At 35.6% G+C, this 25,316-nt stretch overlaps 2 protein-coding genes and 1 pseudogene across 8 annotated transcripts; 1 reads left to right on the top strand and 2 right to left on the bottom strand.

Moving 5' to 3' along the window:
* Positions 1-4,099: 4,099 nt before the first annotated feature.
* On the top strand, positions 4,100-7,153 carry LOC107909531 (zinc finger protein CONSTANS-LIKE 14). Of its 2 annotated transcripts, XR_001687270.2 has the most exons (5): positions 4,100-5,091; positions 5,180-5,359; positions 5,817-6,082; positions 6,192-6,494; positions 6,773-7,153. XR_001687270.2 is itself a non-coding variant. In XM_016837104.2 (4 exons), exons 1-4 carry the CDS (start codon positions 4,306-4,308, stop codon positions 6,292-6,294), a joined length of 1,335 nt encoding a protein of 444 aa, XP_016692593.2. In that variant the 5' UTR covers positions 4,100-4,305; the 3' UTR covers positions 6,295-7,153. The 2 variants fall into 2 exon arrangements, 1 of the variants encoding a protein (XP_016692593.2); XM_016837104.2 differs by having other exon boundaries at positions 6,192-7,153.
* A 530-nt stretch (positions 7,154-7,683) lies between these two features.
* On the bottom strand, positions 7,684-19,238 carry LOC107909529 (uncharacterized protein At2g33490). 6 transcript variants are annotated; one of them, XM_016837097.2, is made up of 14 exons: positions 19,011-19,238; positions 14,758-14,866; positions 14,647-14,680; positions 13,499-13,622; positions 13,160-13,232; positions 12,407-12,481; positions 11,904-11,965; positions 11,702-11,770; positions 11,312-11,340; positions 11,010-11,217; positions 10,658-10,927; positions 10,346-10,399; positions 8,688-9,643; positions 7,684-7,959 (listed from the first exon to the last, which is right to left on the bottom strand). In XM_016837097.2, the coding sequence occupies exons 4-14, from the start codon at positions 13,616-13,618 to the stop codon at positions 7,953-7,955; spliced, it is 1,923 nt and encodes a 640-aa protein (XP_016692586.2). In that variant the 5' UTR covers positions 13,619-13,622; positions 14,647-14,680; positions 14,758-14,866; positions 19,011-19,238; the 3' UTR covers positions 7,684-7,952. The 6 variants fall into 6 exon arrangements, with proteins under 6 accessions (XP_016692586.2, XP_016692588.2, XP_040944926.1 ...); XM_016837099.2 differs by lacking the exons at positions 14,647-14,680; positions 14,758-14,866 and having other exon boundaries at positions 19,011-19,231; XM_041088992.1 differs by having other exon boundaries at positions 13,499-14,866; positions 19,011-19,230.
* A 725-nt stretch (positions 19,239-19,963) lies between these two features.
* Positions 19,964-25,252, bottom strand: LOC121214776 (pyruvate dehydrogenase E1 component subunit beta-1, mitochondrial-like; annotated as a pseudogene).
* Positions 25,253-25,316: the final 64 nt, after the last annotated feature.

Genomic DNA, 25,316 nt, shown 5'->3' with positions numbered 1-25,316 from the left:
CTTTTCAGCTGTTTATGCTTGTAATGATGGTGTTTCTCGTCGAGAGTTATGGTTTCACTTGTGTTCTATGAGTGGTCAGGTTGGTGATGCTCCATGGTTATTGGGTGGTGACTTTAATGTCACGTTTTCGCCTAAGAAGAGTTCTTCTTTTGATATTTCTCAGTCTTTTACCGTTGATATGAAGGATTTTCAAGCTTTGGTTAGGGAGATTGAAGTATTTGATCATTCTTACTTTAGTCATTTTTTCATTTGGTCTGATCATCAATTGGTTAAGCCGATTGTGAAGAAGCTTGATAGAGTTCTTGTTAATGCATCTTGGTTGCTATTTCTGCCTTATTCACGGGTTAAGTTTACTACTCCTGGTTGTTCAAATCATTGTCATTCTATTGTGTGGTTGGAGCAGCATATGTAATCCTTGCCAAAGCCTTTTCGGTTCTTTAATTTTTTGGTTAAGCATGATAGGTTTTTGCAACTTGTTGCTAAATCTTGGCAACCTATTGTGGTAGGTGACCTTATGTTGAAGTTATTTACCAAGCTTAAGAAACTTAAGCTTGTCTTGAAGATGCTCAACACTGAGGCTTTTGGTAATATTTCTGCTCGAGTTAAGGCTAAGGCTGAGGAGGTGGAGAGCTTGCAACTTTCTTTGTTGCAGGGTGATCTAGTTAGAAATGGTCATATTGATCAGGTGAGAGTTGATCTTTTGGTTTTGCTAGAGGTCGAAGCATGTTTTTATCGGCAAAAAGCTCGGGTGCAGTGGATTAGGGAGGGGGATCAAAGCATTAATTTTTTTCATAGTATTGTTGCAGTTAAGAGGAATAAGCACACTGTTACTTCTCTTTTTGATGCATCTGGTAATCGGTTGGAATCTTTTCATCAAATTTCTACAGAGATTTTGGGAGTTTTATTAAAATCTTCTTGGCGCGGTTGATTCCAATATTGTTAAGTGCCCAGATTCTTTACTTCAAGAGTTACTACCTAAATTGTCTAACAATGCTCATCATGTGTTGACTAGCCTTGTTACCAATAAGGAGATAAATGTAGCTATTTTTGGGCAGGGGAATGAGAAATCCCCTAGTCTTGACGGTTTCATAACTTTCTTCTTTAAATCTGCATGGGGTATAGTGGGGATTGATTTTCTTAAGGCTGTTCAATATTTTTTTTTGCATCCTCCATTCTCTTGGCTGCCTTTCATGCTACTTCAATTTCCTTGGTTCTTAAGTGTGATAATCCTAGCTATGTAAAGGATTTTTTTGCCTATTTCTTGTTGCAGTGCAGTTTATAAGTGCATAACCAAGGTTTTGATTAATAGAATGACTCATTTTCTGCTTGCTTTGATTTTTAATAGTCAGAGTGTCTTTGTTAGAAGGCATAGTATCACTAATAATACCATGTTGGCTCATGAGCTAAAGCGAGGGTATGGAAGAAGACATATTTCTCCTAGATGTGCCTTAAAGGTTGATCTTCAAAAGGCGTTTGATTCTTTGCAATAGGGCTTTTTACTTTCAGTACTTAGAGCTCAAAAGTTCTCTGAAAAGTTCTTGAAGTGGATTGAAGTTTGTTTAACTACTCATTGATTATATTTCCCTTAATAGAAACCTTGTGGGGTTCTTTCGAGAGAGGAAATGTATTAGGCTGGGAGATCCTCTCTCTCCTTACCTTTTTGTGCTTGCAATGGATGTGTTATCCTGATTATTGGATGTTGTTACCATAAATGTTCTCTTCAAGTATCATCCTAAGTGTCTTCGAGTGCGGTTGACTCATCTAATGTTTGTCGATGATCTTCTTTTTTTTCTAAGGGTACTACTGATTCAGTGGCTGGTGTTTATTATGTTCTTCAACAATTTTACTTACTTTCTAGGTTGTAACTCAACGCCTCTAAAAGTGAATTATTTTTTGTTGGGGTGCCTCAAGAGGAGTTGGCTCCCATGACTACTTGCATAGGGTTTAAAGTTGGCAGGCTACCAGTGAGGTACCTTGGTGTTCCTCTTGTTTCTCAAAAGTTGTCTCGGTTTGACTATGCTACTTTAACCATTAGGATTCTGGACAGGGTTCAATGATGGTATACTAATCACTTGAGTTATGCTAGTAGACTACAACTCATTAAGGTTGTGATCTTTAGTGTTCAAGCCTATTGAAGTCGTCAATTTTTAATGCCTAAAAGCATTCTTAAGAAGGTTTATAGGGATTTTTTCCTAGCTTCCTTTGGAAAGGGAAGGTTGGCTCAGGTCGAGGGCTCATGTTTATTAGAAGGCAATTTGTTTACCTAAATCTGAAGGGGGCTTAGGACTAAAAAATACGGTAGAATGGAGTCAAGCTTGTATTTTGTAGCTTATCCATGCCTTGCTTGCATAAGAAGGGTTTTTTTTGGATCGCTTGGGTTAGTGAATATTTGTTAAAGGGTAGGAGTTTTTTGGATATGGCTCCTACTTCAACGAGTAGCTGGAATTGGTGAATGATGCTTAAGTTGAAGCCTTTGGTTGCTGTCACTTCTCAACAGTTTGCTAATGCTAAAGTGAGTACTTTTCGATTGTGGGAGGCAATTAGAACTCGTGGTATGAAGGTGGAATGACACCATTTGTTATGGTTCCCTTTACATATTCCCAAGCATTCTTTTATTACTTGAATGGTCATTCTTAATAGACTCCTAACATAGAATCGTTTGCTTGCTTTTGGGATTTCAGTTGATACTTATTGCTTTTTTTGTATGGATGCTGCAAAGAGACGTGATCACATTTTCTTTGAGTGCAATTTTTCAAGGAAGGTGTTGTAGTAAGCTTTGCGCCTTTGCTCCATTCATAGGGTTGTGGGAACTTGGAGGTAAGAGTTAGCTTGGGCAATATTGAAACTTAAAGGAAAGCCCTTGCTTGTTGTTATACTCAAGCTTGCTTGGAATGCATATTTGTATATGATATGGAGACAGAGGAACAAGAGGTAACTTGGAATGCATATTTGTATGTGATATGGAGACAAAGGAATAAGAGGTATTTTGGTGTATCTTTCTTGACTGAAGATGTTGTCTTGGTGCAGATTAAAGAGATTGTGCGGGCTCGCTTAGGAGGAAGACCAATCAATATAATTGATACTGTTAATGCTTCACTTTGTGCTTCTTGGGGTATCATTGGTTAATTTATTTGTATAACTTAAAGTTACTGTACAATATTTTTTTTGTTCTTTTGTAGCAGTTTAATTATATTCTTGGATTAATAAATTTCATCACTCATCCAAAAAAACTCATTTACTCTCATTCTTTAACCTATTCCATGAAAAATCTAAATAAAAATTAAAATTTAATAATTAAGAATTTAAGATGATAGAAAAATTTCTAATAATTAATTAGAATCAAGCAACATATCATCTGAGTGAATGAATGATAAATTATGTAAATTTGACAAAAAAAACATTATATAAAAATCTATATTTTAAATGTTAAGTAAAAATTAAAATAAGAAAATAAAAGTAAAATGTGTGCATTAAAAGGGGTAAGAGGGAAAGTAGATGTGAAATAAAATTAACTAAAACGAATTAAAGGGAGTAAGACTCAGAATAGCATTAGTAAGCCAAGCCATCTAAGCAAAATGCTTAACTAGCATCACCACCACCTTTACAGATTAAGTCATTACAAAGTACCCTCTTCCTTTCTTTTGCTGCTTTTCTTTGATTTCTTTGCCCTTTATATACACATAATTATTTAATTCATAATAATTAACAATAAGTAGTCACTAAATTATGGGAATATTTTAGTTGTGGTTATTTAATTAAAAAAGTTATTATTTGACCATTTAATTATTCAAAAGTTTTTATTTAAGTGATTAAATTATTAAGTTTTCTTTTTAAAAAAAATTACCAATAAAATTTAAGTGACGATTCGACAACCAGTATGGTAAGTATCAATTGACAAATAGAAGAACATACTTTAAATCCAAATTGATCTAATGATCAGTGTCAAAATCAAAGAAAAACTGTTTGAATTTTAATTTGTAAATTCGTGACATTCAAAATTATTTTATTAAAAATAAAAACTTCGATTGGTGTAGGGCAACAGTAATACAGTGACTAATGATGTAATTTACGTAATAACAATTGAAGACGGTACTGAGTCAGTGGCAGCAACTTGTTCTCCCATACATTGTTGAGAGAGACATGTGCTGAATTTGATTATTCCTTCCAAAAATAGGAATTAATTGTTCATCTAAAAGTTCAGTTATTATTATGATGATGCCCCCTCCCTCCCTCTCCTATTTATCAGTTATCATCTGCAACTCTCTCTCACGCTACATTCCTTCATTATTTTACTAACCCAAAACTATGGTTACTCCTCCAAACGAAACGGTGCCCTGCGACTTCTGCAATCACCGAATTGCCCTTCTCTACTGCCGAGCTGACTCCGCCAAGCTCTGTTTGTTGTGCGACCACCACGTCCATTCTGCCAACCTCCTCTCCCGCAAGCACCTTCGCTCTCAGATCTGCCATAACTGCAGCGCCCAACCGGTTTCCGTTTGGCGTGCTACTCATAATTTGATGCTTTGTCAAGACTGTGATTGGGACACCCACGGTACTTGCTCTGTCTCCACCGCACACGATGGCACCCCTGTCGAAGGTTTTTCTGGTTGTCCCTCCGCTCTGGATCTGGCTTCGGCTTTCGGCTTCCATCTCCATGACACCAAACCGTCGGATCAGAGCTGGAACAGCTGTCACCAACACTTGATGATGCCCATCGCCGAACCATGCTTCTACGGCATGAGCGTCCAAGACTTAATGGAACCTTACGACAGTTTATGCAATGGGAAGACGTTGAAGAAGCAGAATCACGGGAGTGGAGGAAAGTACAAGCAGGTTCTCTATAACCAGCTTGCGGAATTAATGAAACGAAATTTGATGGGCGACGTTATCGACGACTATGGCGATGGAGGAGGAGGAGGAGGTGGTGGGGAGAATGGTCTAGTGCAGAACGCGGAACCAAACGCCAACTTCTTGGCTCAACAACAACAAGTTATGCAGCCGCAACAGCAAAGGCAAACGCCAGGGAGCAATCGCATTGTCGATGGAGGAGAGGTGTTGTGGAATGATAATCTAAATGGTCAAACTCCTCAGGTACTAGGAATATTCTTTTGAGATTTTTTTTCATAGCAGAGTATAGTTTAAATGGTAACAAGGGCAAACCGATTATAAACTGTTACAGATATGGGATTTTAAGTTAGGCGAAGCCCAATTTGAAGAAGTTGGGAATGAGGGAAGTGATGGTGTTTTCATGATTAAGAATTTCAATCAACTTCTGAGAGAGACGACTTTGAGTGCAAAATTACTGGGAGATACGTGCCACTTTAATTACCATCCACAAGATTATATGGATTCAATCAATGTATGTCCCTCGATCCTCACCATTTCACTCTCTTCGCTCTTCTTATAAATTTCATGCTTCAGATATTACTTTTTGTACTATGTAATATAATATATAGTGAAGAAAAGTGTAATAACTGTTGTAGTAGCAGCATGATTATATCTTAATCTGACAGGACGCGTTGGTTATTAGCACTAGACACTTTTTTTACTTGCCCGCGTATATGTTATATACCCTCGTTTTTTAAATTGTTATCTAGCACATGTAGCTTGCTTTTTCTTTATTTCCCATGATTAAGGAAGAGCAGTTCCTAACAAGGGAAAGATTAATACTCTTTTCTTGTTTTAGGGTTTCAGATACTGAATAAACTCCAATTATTTGATTAAGTCTACTGTTTGATGGGCCTATTTGCACCATGCTGCGTTTAGTTTTGTTCTGACACACGACTCAACAATCACCTTTGTATTTGAAAATGCAGATGAACTCAAGTAATCCAGGTACAAGTCAGGGGGCAGCCACATCCGAGAGCAACAACCTACCGATGGCAAGGCCGTCAACAAGTTCAGCTTTTGGAGGAACCCGCGGCTCCAGCAGTTGCAGTGACCTTGTGTTCATGGAACAAGCTTTCCTTGTGGGGAGCGACCAAGGAAGGCCAGCTGCAGCTAGCAAGGCTGATCTTGAGTTGCTGGCCCACAACAGAGGCAATGCCATGCAACGGTACAAAGAGAAGAAGAAAACACGAAGGTTGCTTTTTCTTTTTTTCATTTGGATCTTTTCATGTTATCATCTACCTAATAAATTGGTTTTATCAAAATGCCTTCAATTATTGAAATTGGAGGCGTGCCATGAACAGGTATGATAAACACATACGGTATGAATCGAGGAAGGCAAAAGCAGATAGTAGCACGCGAGTGAAAGGTCGATTTGCGAAGGCTACTGATTCTCCCGATGGTTAAAGATGTGCTTGACTGTTGTATAATAGTTCGTATGTTCCTTTACGGTGAATGTAATTTAGCATTTCAAATTTCTGGTTCCCATCATATTCCAAGGCAGAGACCGGAACAGAGGATGTTCGGCTTGTGGCTCGTCTCGATGCGTTGAAGTCGTCTAAAGCATATTATGGGGCTCAAAATTCAATGTTGGCACCGAACTCAAGGTCATGACTTGATTTACTTCTCTCCCCTTTTATTTTCGGATTCAAAGTAATAGAGTTGATTTAAGCAGTAAACGATTCAAGCTTAACTTGATAAACTTGTATACATGCTTAAGCATAAGCTAAGCTTAAAAAATTGTCTAACGCTTTGCTTTTTACTCAATAACAGAAAAAGGGTATTTGCTTTGCCAATATAGTTGCCTTCAAAATTTTGCTCCTGTTTCATGGAATAAGGTTTGCATATCAAGTTTTGCTCTGGCTTTGCTTTCAATATTTTGCAGATTTGAACATGAACATTGCGAAGACTTTAATATCCGATGGCACTGTGAAAAACAGAAATAAGCGAGAGGCAGGTGAAAGAAATTTAAAGATGACCTGGGATTTGGGGCTTCAGTTAAGCTTTTGGCTATAAGGAGCCTTCAGGTAATAGATAGGGTACCAGATCTGTATGCAAGTAGAGTAGAGGTTATGTCTTGAATTCATCTCCATGTTCTATAGAAGATTTGATTGCTAAGTGGCAAAATCTGTCACTGAGACTGTGGAGTAACTTTTATTTTTAAGGGTTTTAGGTATGGATTTTAAGAATCATATCTTCAAAGCCAACCAGATTTGTCCGTAGTTAATCATTAACCAAAAGACAAGAAACACAGTTTTCCACCTTCCACTCAGTTTTCAAGTTGGCAGAAAAAATACAGCACATGTCCGTGGAAGACCGTTCCTGTTTTGCCCATTCCATTATAAATGATTGTCCACTTAGGTAAAGACCCCATTGACAAAACTTACCATTCTTAATTTGATACACCACCATCTCAACCTTATTCTTAATGCATGAGCAGCACATTAAACTTATTTTAGACTACAGGAAATGCTGACCCTATCTTTTGTGGTTGGGTTATGGATTTGGAGGGTCCAGGCCTAGACACAGGAATGTGACTCATACTCTATGGAACTCAGACTCGGGCATGAGCCCTAGATATTAGTATGTTCACTTTCTCAAAATTCTTTCACGTATTTGGAGAGTTACAACTCAATACCCATGTTTGTTGCATTCTTCAAACATGGCTATTTCAAGAACAATAAAAACTCCAAGTAATGTACTCATAGGATCACTAACTAATACTAATCTAACTAACGAAAAAACGAAACCATAAGACAAATAAATCTGCCTATACTGCCAAATATTACTAGGTAATTTGCATAGGGTAAAAGAATTGAATTATCTACTAAAACCTTGGTTAAAATACAAAATTCCTCAAAAACGATGGAACCCATGGCAAGTATTTGACTGATTCATGCCAAGGTTCATCAAAATATAGACAAGGGGCTAAAGATGTAACAATGATATAGAAAGAAATAACAAACAGTAATATATGCACATATCTGCACCAGTATGTCACAATAAAGACAATCGTAGCCCCGTGGGTTAGGAATGAAATCAGTACTAGAATTAGATATAACCAATCAGTTCCTGCATCAATCACAGGCCAACAGTCAGAAATAGAGAAAAAAGAATATAAATAGAAGGTTCACCAGAATGTATGATATATAATTGTTCATGCTATTGAACCATAGACCTTGCATGCCAGGGATAATACCAAAGAAGACCATCAAAAGTCTCTAAAGCTGCTGCTAGTTAAAAAAAAATTTACTGGAAACAACAAAATAAAGATGCCTGCATGACATGAAAATTCCAAAACTGCTTCTAAACATCAAAGATCTATGCATCTCAATAAACTTGGAAAATTCAACATCAGTGCAGATGAGGGCTGGACAGGCAAAACACCAAAGTTCATTGCGAATTTACAGAATTTAAAGCATATATTTGACTTCTAAATATACACTACAGAAATGTGTTATTAGCTGCACAGGTATCATGAACAAACTATCAGACCTACCCACTCCCAGCATAGTAGAATATTGGGATGCACTCTCTTTATTCACAATTTTCATAGTGAAAAAATGGCTCAAGTTTTAATATTTTGAGGCATACTCAGTTTTAACTTTTTATCTAGTATTTGAAAAGTTATAAAAAGTATATATTGAGAATGAAATTTGCTCAAGGATAGATCAACTGGTAAAGTCATCTCATCAATTGTTTCCCTGGATAGTACCAATCCACTCACTGGAACTTCGATCATTTCCGTACAAGTTCTTCTAAATGGATAAAAGGAAACAAAAGGATTGTGTTTTGATTACCTATTAACAGACTTCGAACTAGTTGATGATGGCTGGATTTGAGCTAAAGATATTGGTGTCAAAGGAGGTGAGGCAACATCTTGAGACATCCCTGAAACGATAGCAGTTTCCAGAGGCTTGAACACAGGTAATGACATCACTCTATGGTCGCGTGAGGGTATGGAGAAACTGCGAGTCACAACATCTGGAGGTTGTGGCAGTGGAGAGGCAGCTCTTGACACTGCTGATTTATTTGTAGCAGAGAGCACTTGCCCTCTAGGCATCAAGGGGCCTGAATAACCAACCAAGCCTAAAGGTCTTGAAGACTTGGAGGTTGAAGTGGCTGGGGGTCTAGGAAGTTCATGAAGCTCACTAATTTTAGGAGAGGAAACAAATGGAGGGGAAGCATTTGGTGATACTTTTGGAGATGCTGCTTGCAGTTGAGACATTGGACTTCTCAAAATTGGCCCAGAGAACAATTGGGGATGTTCCACCGAAACTGGTTTGCTAGGCCACTGTTTACTTGTCAATGGACCAGAAAAGGCTTGTCTTTTACTTTTCTTGGAATCAGAAGCAGCAGCTGGACTAACTGAAAGTAAAACCTTATCAGCCAAAGGAGGGGGTAGTTGAGTTGATGAAGCAGGCTTACTGCTCTCTCTCAGTACTGCCTGTGCATTTATAACAGCAGATCCAGAAATTTTTTCATCTCTCAAAAGCCTCTGATATTTATGAAGTTCAAGTGGAGATGAATGCCAAATTTTCTCGTAAGATTGAGGAGCAGGTTTACCCAATCTAATAGAACCTTTTGTAGCAACTGGTGTAGGTAGTACATATGAGCTGGATTTTCGTGACGGTAATGGTTGACTTTTCTCAGAAGGCTCAGATTTATTCTCAGCAAAAAGTGGGGCTGATTGGCTGCTATTCCTTATTTCCCCTCTAAATGAAAAAGAATGACGATGGCTTCTTTCTAGATTTTCCTGTAACAAAAGGAGCAGTAAATATACTAGCAATAAAGTACATATCTGCTGCAAATGGGGGGAACAAGATAAAATGCAAATGAGGTTAGAATGTTGCTTAAGTGGAAGCATGTCATAAATTTTCAGCTACAGTCCAGTGAAAACTGATATGTAATAGGATGATTGGTTTTGTTAAGTGGTATTATCCTACATCTTTTGAGTATTGAGTTTCTTATGGTCTAATATTAAAGTGGGGCCTCTCCGTCTAGCCAATTGATTTTAGGTTGGATGCTTCAATATAAAGCCCAAGTTCTATTATGTTGTTCTTCCTGCCTACCCAAGTGAGGTTCCCCACCTATGGAGGCCTTCTGCACTACGTTGAGGGGATTCTTAAGTGGAGTTATCTCACATGAGTTGAGTATTGGGTTTCTTGTGGTGTTGTATTAAAGTTGGAACTCTCTATCTACAGCCAATTAGTTGTAGGCAGGATGCTTAACAAAAAGATTTGATGGTAAAATCCTAAAGAGGGAGGGGGCAAGAAAAAAAAAACATCACATAGTTTAAAAACCAATATCATTTTCCAGCACAGATCAAAGACCTATAATATGGAATGCAATAAATGGAATCAATTATTATCGAGAGAGGGGGAGGGGTTACTTGATTGCTCTGTATGCACATTTACATAATCAAATTTGCAATATGTAGGTAACATAACTTTTTTACCTTCGAAGCCCCCAACATAGCAACTTGGGGAAATGTAAGGCCTACTTGATCCAACTGCAAAATCACAAGAAAAATTATTGCCCAAACAGAACTCACATGGAATCAGTTCTACAATTAATTCATTTAGAGGCACAAATAGAATTAAATCATATTTTCTTGTTCCTGTGTGAGGTCCATATAGAAGTCTTTATAACAATCAGGAGAATGGAATCCATTCTACACACACAAACACACAAAAGAAAATAACAATTGCATTTCAGCAGGGAAGTTGGTTAGCTTTTCTTATCCACAAATAACATGTTAAATAATCACCTCCATTGAGTGCCGTGAAGTAGGAACCATGTTCTGATCTTGATCATCTAATCCATAGTCAAAGCTCAGCTCACCATCATCCTCGTCATCATAATCATCACTATAGTAATCGTCATCATCGTTTTCATAATTTTCATTATCATCACCATTGTCCCCATCATCATCTTCAAGTCCACTGAAGCGATAATCAATGTGCTGCTGTTCAGTGACCTTCTGCACGTGTGGCTCTATTTCTTCAAGAGACTTCAGAGCCTTCCTAAAAAAGTTCAGCTGCTTTCAAGCAAAAGGAAATAGATCAATAATCAACAGTAGAAAGAATTAGAAAGTTCAACAAAGCAGGAGGAAAAGAAACCTGAGCAGCATGGTGCCGTGCTGCTTGTGTAAGAAGGCTTCTTGATTGTCCTTGCTTTAGAGACTTCAATCGGAAAACAAATAAAGTTGCCTCATCATCATATTCATCATGTGCTACTTGTAATTGCTGCATGGAAAAGTTATCCCCTTTCCGACCTTTTGACCTTCCTTTTTCTTTGTATCTCATTGCCATGTGCTCGTACACATTTCTGTAGGAGACAGACCAAAGATCAGAAGCTATTATCTTTGAAAGATGAACTGTGTATGTCTATTTGTTAAAAAAACAAATAAATAAACTTGGACCTTTTTTCATCACATTGCCTCTTCATCTCCTGCATCAACAGAGGGGGGAAGTCAATATTATATCATTTAAAAATGCAACAGGCTCTATAGTACATAATGCAATTTTTTTTGTAACTAAAACAATGTGATTCACCAATAAAAATTTAAGCTTTTGTTGATAATATTCATATAATACCTAAGAAAATGATGATACATGTACATGTCCAAAAATTAGAAAGTAAAGGACATTTAAAACAAATACTATTATGATCAAATAATTGACCACTACGTTGACAAGAGTCAAAAGCCAAACCAGAAGTGACAGATCTTCAGATGATTAAAATAGCAAAATTTAAAGCAAAAGACCAAAACAAATGTGCCAATAATTGGATGAATTCCTTAAGAACAAACCTCAACTGTTCGAAGTTCATTAAGAAGAGACTCTGATGGGATCGTGATTGTCTGCGATATATGAGACCGCTGAAGGATGCAAAATAAATATCCAGTAGCAGAGGGAAGAAGTAAGATGTAAGATTTAATTAGAAATTTCAGATCATAACTTTAAAATAAAAATAAAAATAAAAACAGAAGAAGAAAAGAAAAGAGGACTCACATAGCTGTCAAGAAGTTTCTGGAGTTTGAACTGTACTTTTCCTAGCATTAGTAATACTTTACCTGCCGATGAACAAATGCAGCTTATTTTCAGACATCCATTTCTGAAATGGTTTGCGGCTATATATAACAGACCATGTATTCTGTTCAAGAAGAAATATAATGCATACTATCTGGATGTGCCAAAGTGGGTAAAATAGGTCCTATGCTATCAGATTTAGAGAAGGAAAAAAATCATCTTCCTAAAACATGAGAGATTGAAGGTAACAACCGAAAAGATGCATTCCAAATTTGGATATGCTATATGTGGATAAGCTAAGAATTGTACTGTATTCAACTAAAACACAAGAAGAACTTCAAAACTGGTAGTTTATGGAGGAAAAACTAATTCACTGGCAAGTTAATGAGTTCAATTGTAAAGTCTTACACTGAATGTCATCTGTTATTTGTTCATATTAATTGGCAATATTGAGATCAAAAGTATAACAAAACATATTTACTTACCACTTTCTTCATCATCATTTAATGCAGTTTTTGCAAGAAGACAAGTACCCATTTCCCGCAATGAGTCCGAGAATTCTGACAATAGCAGGACCACATGAGAGATCTAAATATTGGCATTGCAGAGTATATAATAATGTCACTCCAAGGCTGGAACTTGAAAAGAAAACTTGATTCAACAATGGCATTTGCATCATGCAGAAACAAGCATTTCAGAACTTTACATGATAATAATGCTAGAGATGAACTCAATGTATTCGTTACCATGAAAAGAACGAAACAAGTCATTGTAAAAGAGCTTGAAATAATTTATATATATATATAAGGAGAGCAAGGAACCCTCCAAATGCATAACATGAATGATGAAGAACCAGAACATGCTTCAGGTTGTCTTTGGTAATTTGGATTTCAAAAAATGGACTTGAATTAAAAAATAATGTAAATTGTGCAATAATGGCATGTAAGTGTAGCACGCATGGTTGTTTTCTAAATTCTCAGATTTGTTAGGTGCCTTAGTAATGAACTTGAAATACCTATAAATATTTAAGAATTCGCAATTCATGTTTATATGCTTTAAAATATGAACCATGTCGAATCTTAACTAATTTATACATAATATGTGTCACATTCTCACAATTCACATAGCAAATGAAATCCTTCTAAACATAGCACAAACTTCCGTCAGAAAAAAAAATAGTAATTTCAATGAAAAAGAAATAAAATTTGAAAAACGCAAGAAAAATGTCAATGAGATACCATAAGCACAATTCGTAGTTGCAGCAGCTGCATAAAGTAAGCCTTCGTAGCAATCTATCATATCCTGCATATCCTGCAAATCATACAAGTCCATAGATAACCACTTATATAATCAATATACTTCAATTATTTTCAGCGGAAAGAGAAAAAAGAGAGAGAGAATAGATAGTGATACTGTATTGATCATTCCTAAAAAGAAAGAAAAAGAAATTCCTCTGAATTAATAAAAGGATCTCCTCAGTCCTCCCTCATCAGAGAGAAAACCCTAACTGAAAATTTGAAGAACAAAATCTAGGAAAGGAAGTGGAAGTAGTAAGAAGCAAAGAGGGGACGAGAGACCTGAGAAGCTTGAGCGAGCTCGTCAAGTTGAGGCAAAGCTAGAACATCTGGCCGCTGCTTGGCTTCCCCACCGTGCTTGTGATGTGCCAATCCTCGCAATCTTCTTAAAGAGGTCTTCATTTTTCTTCAGCCTCGAAAATAGATAGATTCAGTTTCCAATTCCAAAACAAAATTCCCCTCCTCTCTGCTTTTGTTTGTCTGGGTATATTATTTCTTGTTTTAAACTTGGCATTGGGGAATGAAGAAATAAAAATCAAGTGAGCAACATATGTTGTAGCCAGGAATTTGCTCTTTCTTTGACTTCTTCGTTACAACACGACCCTACCCCTTTTTTATGATTCTTTAATTATTATTATTTTTAAGTCAGATGATCAAATGGGGCATCTTGGAATCATAATAAACCCACGTAGGAGGCCAAAAGTCAATGCCCCTTTTTTTTAATGAATAATAACGAGTGCGATTACGATGGAGTTGACATCATAATTCTCTCTTTCGTTCTCTTTTACAGAGCAAAAAAGCATAGATTTGCTTTCATTCCATTGCTACGTCTACCGGATATTAATCTTCTTCTGATACCTTTTTTATCATTAATAAACTGAAGGAAAGTGTTTTGAATCATTTTGATGTCAAAATCTTGACTAACAAGCAAAGTTGGTCATTTTGATGTCAGTTGATTGTACTAAACAACTCTTAATTTGTGACCAATAACTGTTCGTTTTTTTTCTCGATTGCTTTCAATATATATTTGTTTCCCAATAAAGCAAAACAGTGTCGAATTTTCAAAGTCTATTCAAATCCCGTTGGATTATTAATTTAGAAACTTAAAAACACGACGACCAGCTAAAGAAAACGCGAAAAAAAAAAGTAGGCAGCAAAAAGGGGTTTTTGGTCAAAAAACCGTGTTGCTTGGGGACTACGTCTAGGAATTTTGTATTTTCTTTCCAATATTCCCGTTTCGGCCACCTTCTTATTCATATTTGTTTGGGATGAATCTGTGTCTCTCAAAACTCCCATCAAATTTGAGACACTCTTCAAGGGCATGGCTACTTGGCTAGGGCTGATTTTGTCGATGGTTCCCTCCACTCTTGAAAGAACAACTGTCAGCTGAGCATGTGAAGTTAGTTATCATGGAAAGCGATCTAACTCACCGGTTTCTTTGTTTTCTGCTATATTTTCTTTCACCTGATCAAATTACCTTTTATTAAATGATTTGTTTTCCAATTAAAATATAGTTGGACGAACCAAATATGCAAACTCACGCGTATGACTTGAGAAATGCAGCCTGATTACTGACCCACTCTTCTACCACATCCTACGCTACCCCAATTATTGCTTCTCGTTATCAAATTTTAAGTCATTACCTACAAGCTGAAGGTTAGGGAGTCAGTACATAAAATATGCCAACTGCTTTATCATTAAAATAATAACAAATCAAACAATTGTACCCAACAGAACATAAAACATATGATATATATATATGTATGTTTAGAAAAGATGCAGATGCGAGTAGAAAGAGAATGATTTTTTGTTTATAAAAAAAAATAGAGAATGACTCTACTTTTTTATTAATCTTAGAATAATAACAAGATTGTAAACCTAAGAAGTCAAGAGTGCTGTCTTTGGTGATTCAGAGAAACAGTTTGTAACTGTGGCTAGGTTAAGGGTGAGTGGTGATTTTGATAGGGGAGTATGATGAAGGACGAGATTTTCATTCTTGAGGAAGAACTTGTTCAACTATCAGTGAAGAGTTCGCGGGTGGTTCCGATTGGAAATCTGTCGTTAATATGTCCTATTTGGACAAAAAATTCTTAATAGTCTTGACAGTTTCAGGGCACAATTAAAAAGCATTTGGAAGACAAAGAGGAATTTTGAAATTAAAGTGGTAGGTCAAAATCTCTTCTTGATTTCGTTTGATAGTGAAGAGGATTTGGATGGGATAATGGAGGGTAGACCATGATTTTTTCGGTGTCAACTTATTATTTTTGATAGGTTAACGAAACCTGTTAATAGAGATCAAATTTGCTTGGTTTGGTCTCCTTTTTGGCTTAAGATTGGTCCTTACCCGTTGGAATGTGATAAAAAGGACCTTATGCATGCTATTCGGTCAACTTTCGGGGGGTGATACGATCGAAAATACAAGGAGATTTCTTTCACCTAAAGACAGAAATTGATGCACAGAAACCTTTGAGGAAAGGCATTTTCATTTCAGTGGAAGTAGGGAAAAAAGTTTGGGTGGCTTTCAAATCTGAAAAGCCTACCAATATTTTGTTTTGGCTGTGGCAAAATGGGGCATGGAGTAAAGGATTGTGAGGAAATTTCAGCCAAAGATAAAGAGAATGGAGTTGATGAGTTTTCTTATCTATAGCGCTAAGGGCAGAATCGTCGCTCGTAGGAAAGGAATTTTTACATTTTGGGTCATCTTCGAAACAAATGTTGCAGCAGTGTAACTTTAAGGGGAGGAAAAATAACGTGACTTAGGAAATAGGGCAAACTAAAGAGTTTTCTGAACAGAAGATGATGGAGGTCTCGTCGGAGATGGAGCGAACGACTACAGCAGAGAGTCCTTCAATTTTGGAAATTGTTGTTAATTACTAGAATTTAGGGGATTTGGTGCCTCCTTCACTCACTAAAATTTTGGAGGATACATTGAGAGGGAAGTTGTCTAAGGAGTTAATTGAGGATGATATGCAAGGGGAATGAGATACGATGCAATCAAAGTTGGGGCCACTAATCTAGATGTAGAATTTTGTCATAAAACAAAAACTGCTAGTTGGAAACGTGTCACTAGACTAAAAAAAGAAAAGTTTCAAGAAAGACTAAGTGGCATAGGAAGGCGAAATGTGGGAATAATGGACATTGAAGAGGTAGGACAGCAAGCTTTGAAGGGAGAAATAATAAAAAATTGAGAATTATAGAAGAAAATTCTGATGTTCTTGGGGTTTTGGAAATAGGGTCAGATTCGTGGGAGCAGATTGATGTTTCTTTTCAACAAGGATTGGCGGGTGCCAATTGGCAAGCCGACCGGGAGCAATGAAATATTATGCTGGAATTGTAACACCCCTAATCCGTATCCGTTGTCGGAATAGAGTTATGGAGCATTATTGTAAAAGCATAGCTTAAAAACATTCACATTTCAATCATTCCATAAATCATAGCATAATTCATTCAAACACATGCATATCATCCCTTATTCGAGCCCTCGAGGCCTTAGAAACACTTTTAAAAAAATGATTCGAGACTAAATCGAAAACATATGAAACCTTAAGAAAAAACTTAGACAAATTTAAACTGTAAGGATCACACGACCGTGTGGCTCACAAGGCTGAGACACACGCCCGTGCCTCATGCTGTGTAACATTTGAAATAGGGACACACAGTCGTGTCCCAACCCGTGTCCAAGCCCGTGTAACTCTCTGAGTTAGGTCACACGACCAAACCACATGCCCATGTGCTATGTAACAACCCGATAGTCACGGGTGTCGGAAAATGCATTTCTAAGACTCCGTTTTCGTAAATTAGACTCGTAAATATTTATTAGAAATATTTACAAAGTTAGTTGTGTGGTTAATTAGATTTTGGTTAGGTGAATTTGCACGAATTAAGAGTAATTAGGTAAAAGGACTAAATTATATACAGGGTGAAAGTTGAATTATAGATTAAAGAAAAAAGTAAAAGGACTAAAGAAGAAATTATGCCATTTTCTTTAGATGAGGCGGCATAAGGATGAAATATCCTAAATTTTAAATTAAAATATATATTATAATATATTACCTTAAGAATTAAGTATATATATTATATTATATTATATTAAAACAAATAAATGAAAGAACAAAGATAGAAACAAAACAGAAGGAAAAAGATAAAGTAAAAGGAAAGAAAGAAAGAGAAAGAAGAAACTAGGGTTTCAAAGTTCGGTTAGTCAATTTAGTTTTTTTTTCTTGTAATTTTATATTTTTGAAATTTTAGTGTTAAATACTACTCGACCCATGTCAAAATTTTAAAAATTATTGAGTTTTTAAGTGTTGTTTATGTTGAATAATTTTAGTATTAGGGATTAAATTGATAGATTTTTTAGCTAGAAATGAAAAAGGATTAAATTGTAGAACAAATAGTAAATTTTGTGTAATAGGGACTAAATTATGAAAAATTTGAAATTTAGGAATTTATGTGAAAATAGGGAGTTAAAATTAGTCTAAAGTGAAATTTTTAATGAAAATATAAGATTAATTGTGAAGAAATAAAATTAGTCTCGGTTTAGGGATTAAATTGAAATTTAGGTAAATATTGAGTAAAAATTGAAATATTTAATATGAAATTGAATTGTGTTATATTGATATTTTTTAATTGTTTTAATTTCGTAGCTAACGTCGTACCGGAACCCTCGACTAAAAAGGGAAAAGATAAAGTCGACGAGGAATAGCTCGAAATTTCTAGTTTATATTTCTATAATCCGAATTTAGTTATTAATTGTTATAATTTAATTTAATGTATATGGTAAGTGTTGAGGTGAGAATTATTGTGTTTTGAAATTGAAATGGATTGATTTAGTATGTGATGAATTTATTGAATTTATATTAATTATTTGTATTGAAATGAATATTGGTTGTATCTGAAAAGTGAATTGGAACCCTATTAACTGTATCGGGCTGAGTCGGATATAGATGACATGCCATAGGATTGGAAGAGTTCAGGGATTTCTTTGACTTCGAGTCGATGAGACACTGGGTGTCAAATTATTACTTCAGATATATTATATGAGGCACTGGGTGCCAATTTACTTCGGTTTAGTCGATGAGACACTATGTGTCAAATTATTACTTTGAATTATCCGATAAGACACTGGGTGTCAAACTGGTGTGTTTTGGTTGGATTTGTATATCCGTCCGAGTCTAAGTCGTGTTAATAGGGTAAATGAATAATAAAGTTTTATGATTGATACTAAAATAGTATGGTATGAGAAATGGAAGTGAAATAGTGAATTGAAAATAGAATGTAAAATATGTTACAAATATATGGAATATATGAGTTATATACTCATGAAATGAATATGGAAAGCTATTTATATAGCAAGTATGAGAATTGAGATGTTATGAAACAAATGAAATGTGATGTGGTTATTGTAATATTTAGAGGGACCAAATGATATTTATACTAATCTGTTATTCGAATTATTTGAGTTATTTGAATTGTAAAAATTCAACTAAACTCGAACTCGAAATCTAAAATTTCTTATTCGAGTTGACTTGAATAATTCGAATAACTTGATTCGACTAACTTGAAATTTAAATTTTTTTCTAATTTTTCGGATCGAATTAGATTTTGCTCACCCCTAAAAACAGTTAAGAAATGTAAGTATTTGGAATTTGATACATCAATTGGTGTTTACATCAGAAATATTCAACATATGAAGAATAATTTTCAAGAAATTAGTTTCAATCATGTTCCAAGACTAGCAAATGAAGTTGCTCATGTTCTTGCGACAGAAAAGCTAAAAGGGGGGAAATCGATTTACCTGAAAGGGAATGCTTCTTCGTTGATACCAAGAGAGTGAGGGGGAGGCTAAGAGAACCGGATTGAAAGGGGAGGGGAAGGAAATTGAATGGGGGTAAGGAGTTTTTTTTTTCAGACGTTTGGTCTATCTGTTGGATGCTCCTTCCTTTTTGTGAAACCGTCAATTATGAACATTGAAGATTTGTTGGAATGGGGAAAAAGCAACGCATTTGATTGTGTGTAAGGGACGGTGCCTTATTGCTTCTAGATTCTTTCTATTTTGGTTTTTGCGTAATCTTTCTGTTATTTGTGTTTTCAATTACTGTTTATTTTTGGGTTGTGTTTTGTTGTTTTTGGACTTGTATCTTTATTGTTTAGTTTTTGTTTCGTTTTTGGTTCAATGAGAAAACAAAATGCCCATCAAAATAATAATAATAACAAGATTCGTAAAAAAAACCTTTTTATCACTTCAATCAGATTGAACTTTAAATTCACTTAAACTAATTTTATAAAAACCTCGTCATAATAGAATTGTGTAACCTAAATTCTTGTGAAAATAAAACATAAGTGGCAAGATAAGGGGATTTACAAATGGCATCCGTATAAAAGTTTAACTTCATCTATTTAGTGTTAATTAGAATAAGATGTTTTAACCTTTTTGTATTACTTCTATTTGATTTTGATTAGATTATGGTTTTACAAATCTATAAATAAATGTGGTCATCTCTCCTATTGTATTATTCAAATTCAACATAATAAATTATCTTCTCCTTTGCTGGTAATTTTTTTCCCGAAAGAGTTTTTACGTAAAATTCTATGTTCTTCTCTTTTTTCGATTCTTAGCTATTATCGACGGTCTATTTTTTATAGAACCAATTTTTCAATGACTGGTACGAGCTGTGAAAATACAAGTACAACAAAGGGGTGAAGTCGAGGGAGTGTATTTTGAAGACCTCGGCGAAGTATAGGCGACCGTTAGGCCAAGGCTGAATGGTAATTATTTTATTACTACTTTGGTAGTAATTCTCAAACAAAACATCAATTCAATGCATTTAAAAATCATTCAGCTGAACAAACGTAAGATTGAAACACAAGAGTTCAAAAACAGTAGCAGAGCCCTTGGGCTTCAGCAGGGTTGAACAGGTTATGTTCACATGACAAATGAAGTCACCAAATTTCCAGCCTTTCCAACAATGTCTCAGTTATTAAATGAAACGGCTCCTTCCCAAAACAGTTGAGAGGACAAACAATCGTGCATTCCTTTAGTTCCTGAAATCATTATTTCTTATTGGTTATATTAGGAAGTGAAAAATAGATAAATAGGCCCAAGGCAAGGTCATCAGCCTATATTAGGAAAGGTTTCTCACCTATATTGGTTCAATTATGCAGCAGCAGCCAATGGTACAGCTCTGTAGCATGCTCGCTTTGCAGCACGGACAATATCTTCAACCTGCACAATTCATAGATTAAAAACAGATTTAACCTATAGTTATATAGAGACAACTATACAAATATAGCATCCATGCAGCCATCAAACTTGAAGATTTTACAAGAAATCGTATTAATGAGGAGAAGAGGGAGCGGATGAAAGGATCCTCCTTTTCAGATGCCTCAGTTCACCAAAAGCGTGTAAAACAAGTCACAACAGAAACATAGGAAGAAATGTAAATGGAATTACCTGTGGCACAGCCATCCTCTCAAGATTTGCTGCATATGGCATGGGAACATCAGCTCCAGCAATTCTCTCAACTGGGGCATCAAGATAAGCAAAACTCTCCTCCACAACTGATGCACTGTGAAAGAAGTATGCTTTGTAAACATAAAAGGTGTCGGAATGCTCGGTAAGAAGAAATTAAATGATTACAAAGAGAACTCAAACCAGATTTCAGCACCAACACCATGCTGTGGAAACCTTCTTCAACTGTTATTAATCTGTTGGTTTTCCTGACGGAAGCGTTAATTGTTGATCTATCTAGCGGCCTAATAGAACGCAAATTTATAACCTGTATTTAACAAAACCAGCCATTGCGCTTCTTAAAGAAAGATCCAAATCAATTTGTAGAAATTGTGACTTTATGTTATATTTTACCTCAGCATCAATTCCCTCCTTTTCAAGTATCTCAGCTGCCTGAACAACAAATAATCTCTTAGTTATAACTTCACAAGCCAATATGTTAGTACCATAAAATTTTATTTTCAGGAGAATACAAACAAGGAAAAGGAACTAAGCAGCCCAATATGATACTAGATGTCAAGTGCACTAAGCTCTAATCTTAAAATTTGTACTCATGTTTAACTCCTTGAATCAAAAGGGACCTAATTCACACCATATCTTATGCAGTTCTTGAGCCCACCGATTAAAAAGATAGTATAACTAATCTCAAGAGCCTGCAGTGCACTAGATAAATGTTTACCTCGGTCACTATCAGCAGCGAATGGAATCATAAACAAATTGGGCCCAATAGTCTTAAGATCAAGTGTACCCAGTAAGGTTTCAATCCATTTAATGGTGCACAAGGTTATACCCAAAGTTCCCTCTAGTTTAGAAACAAATTAGTTCCTTCCTTACAAATACCATGGTGGCTGGAATTGCCTAATGAACATAGCAGCCATTCATCTCCTTTTACTTCTTCCATGGTTCACCTTCTCTCCAACTTTCATCAGTAAAATGGAGTCTCATTCACAAAGATCAACTCCATCTAAGGCAAAAAGAAAAGGAATATTATTTTGTTCTCAATGTTTCTCTCTTCTCTTCTATTTCACAGTGACACTTTTTTGTATCTTCAACGCCAGCGGCAAGAACCTTTTGTCCCTTCATTGCCACATCCATGCCATATACAATATAATATTATTTAAGAAAAAAATCTGGTGCATCCAGCACCAGCAATATCTGACATGTATTTGGCCGCATCAAGTTTCCATGTGAGATACATATCCTACATGAAAACATGAAGATGCAGCCACGTCCTTTCTTCATAGATTTAGATTATTAGTTTATCTTTCACTAGGGAATCATGTGTACTTAAATATACAATTTATCTCAAATGAAAAGTAAGCACAACATATTCAAAAAGATATTGCATACAAGACATACCTTAAGAGCATAGCCCACCATTTTTGAAAAAGCTGTAATAGTCACATCCTTCCCTTTTCTCTCTATCTGTTAAAGTAGGCTGTTAAAAAGCTAAATTTAAATGCTAATAAAATGAAGCATCAAGGATAGAATCACTGACTGCAGAAGCATCAGTAATAGTAATAATAAAGTTTAAGAGAATGTTTGGGGCATCATAACATTACCTTAGCTTCCCAACTGGAAGACAAAAGCTGGAGTCAAGAACTTCATCAGAAACAGGGAATGATTCACCATATCTGAAGCGGAATGATTATATCAGAGCAATGTCAGTCATTAGAATTCTAATTGAACACGGGACCAGTGGTATGGGGGCTCAATATGTAAGAATCATATATACAATATACATTCACTTACAACAACTCATTTTCAAGGAAAACAACAGGGTCAGGATCTCTAATAGCAGCTTTGAGCAGTCCACGAGCATCTTCAGAACTGTATGGGGACAGAACTTTCAATCCAGGACAAGAAGCATACCATGATGCATAACACTGGACAAAAACCATAAGAAAATAATCAAACAAGCATCTTTTTACTATATTGAAGCCTAGCTACACCTCATAACATTTAAATAACTAAACAGTAATGACAAAACCTAGTAGAAAATAAATCAAATTTCAACCTAAGTAGTATCTAGGGAACAGGGAGTGTGAATGTATGTAAGCTAAATAATGAGTGAAAGTAATAGTATGTAAAAACTATACCTGAGAGTGTTGGGCACCTACACCAGCAGCAGCACCGTTAGGTCCTCTAAAAACAATGGGTACAGACATCTGGCCAGCAGACATGTAGTTGGACTTTGCAGCAGAGTTAATAATGTGGTCAATCGCCTGCAACAAAATCCAGAAACAGATCAAAGAAATTTTTACACCAGAAAAAGATCCTGTAAACAGATTTAAGGGTAACCAAAGTCATTTAACTTGCTTACCACCACTGAAAGATCAATAATAATTGAGCTTCAAATTAGTGAAATTCTGTCATACAGTATTGACCAAATTTTCATATTGGGAAAACACCATCAGAGGCGGATGGTAATAGAAGCAAGTGGAGGCCTTGGCCCCAAAAAATTCTAGAAAAATTTCATCATTCCCTTAAAAGTTTTTGAAATTTTCAATTAAGTCCCTCCCAAATATTTTGGAAATTTTCTTTAAGCCCTTAATTTTTTTAAAATTTTAATTAAACCTCAACTTTTTTTGAAAATTCTCATTAAACCCTCTAGATTTTTTGAAAATTTAAGTTAGGCCCCCTCAAAACTTAATGCCTAAATCCACCATTGAACACCATACAGATGTCAAAGAACAAACGATGTTAGTACAGTCCAAAAAGGCATCAAACTTGTACTCTTGAACATTAGAATGTAAGATCTAAGCAGGAGGGAAATCAAATCATGGTTTCAAAAGCTAAGACATCTTTCACAGAAAATGGCTACCACAAGAACTCCAAGGATCCCATATTTCTTTAAATACGTTAACTTGTCTTAACACCAGGTCTTTGATGATTACCGAGCACATAATCACCAGAAAGAATTGCAAAATCAAACAAGAACTGAGAACAATTTCTTGCTAAACAAACTTGTATTTTGATAAACATAATTTGGAGCCTTTAACCAGAACCATAAGGATAAGGACCAATTACAGATAAGAGGATAACAAGTAGTTTCAACACAATATACCATCGTTTTCCTTTATATTTTTCGTTTGTAACCTACAACCACATCAATTTAGAATTTAATTTATTGCTACATCTTGCTTAATATAGAAAGAGAAGATCAAGATAACACATACATTAGTACAGTATCCTTAGTTATTCAGCCAATATATGTTGTCAGAATGTCAGTTTTCAGGAAAACAAGCATATCTCATTCATACAAACTTCTAAGATTTCAACAGCACATTACGGTAACAACAGTAACTCCATTGTCTTCAGAACAAAACGCAAATAATGATATATATTTCTACTTGTTCACTTAGAAGCCATTTAAAATTTATCAATATTGTAACACAATAAACTAATAAAAGTGTAAAGAAGCAGAGATTCAAAACATAACCCTCTAACCTGCATGGAGAAGTTAAATGTCATAAACTCAACTACGGGCTTCAGACCATAGTAAGCCGCACCAACCCCAATCCCAGCAAAACCAGCCTGTGAAACAAGAAATAAACAACCGTGAAGAGAAAACAATGAAAAATATACTAAAAAACATCAGTAAACACAGATATAATAAGAATGTGAGATCAATGATTTGATAAAATGATAATGAAATTAAGAAAAACATAATTAAGCATGAGCATGGGCATGTCAAGAATAATAACCTCAGTAATTGGAGTATCAAGAACCCTCTCAGGTCCATACTTCTCCAAAAGCCCCTTGGATATCTAAAAGAGATGGAAATAAAAGCCAATCCTCAGACAGATGTAAAATGCTTGTATTGCCTTTACAATACATGGAAAAGTAAGAATTTTATTCTTAACGCCAACCTTGTATGCACCCTGATATTCTCCAACCTGCATTTAAAAAGAAAAAAAAAAGCATAAGCTTGGACAAAAAAACAAAATGAACAGCCAAGATTATGATTATTAAAAATAGTTCCTGTTGAACACTTTCTCACCTCTTCACCCATTAAAAAGACTTTCGGATCAGCTGACATTTCCTCATCAAGAGCAGAGTTCAATGCCTCTCTCACTGTCATCTGTGCATAATTGTCATTACACACCAAAAAATGAAAATCAATAATCCTTGAAACCTAAGCCTTGCCTTTAGCAGAGACTAATTAATCACAAAAGCCATTTATCATTAACAGAAAAAAAATGCAAACCATTTACATACACACAAAATTGCAAGCATAACCATATCTACGTGCATGTGCAAACTCACATAAGATGCGGGTCTCCATTCTGATTTTATGAATTGAAGCAAGTAACCTCTAGAGAAGCTCATAAGATTAAACACAGCTACTCTATAGCGTACGAGTTAACACTTGCAGTATGCATATCTAATAGCATTAAATCAGCAATAATTTTAGAAATACCAAAAGGATATAAGAGGTGAAAAGAATTACCTGTTTTGCTGCTGATGAGTAGCTTCGTAACACCGATATTGCAGGACGAATCTTCAGCAATGACTGCCCTAACATCTGATTAAGCAAGAAAAGTCATGAATTAGAAACATTAACATTTTCTAGAAGTAGACTGTCATATA

This window comes from Gossypium hirsutum, chromosome D02, assembly GCF_007990345.1.
Source record: "Gossypium hirsutum isolate 1008001.06 chromosome D02, Gossypium_hirsutum_v2.1, whole genome shotgun sequence".
In the NCBI taxonomy this organism is placed as follows: domain Eukaryota; kingdom Viridiplantae; phylum Streptophyta; class Magnoliopsida; order Malvales; family Malvaceae; genus Gossypium; species Gossypium hirsutum.
Note: the sequence above shows the minus strand (reverse complement) of the source record. Positions and strands in the feature narration are given on the sequence as shown.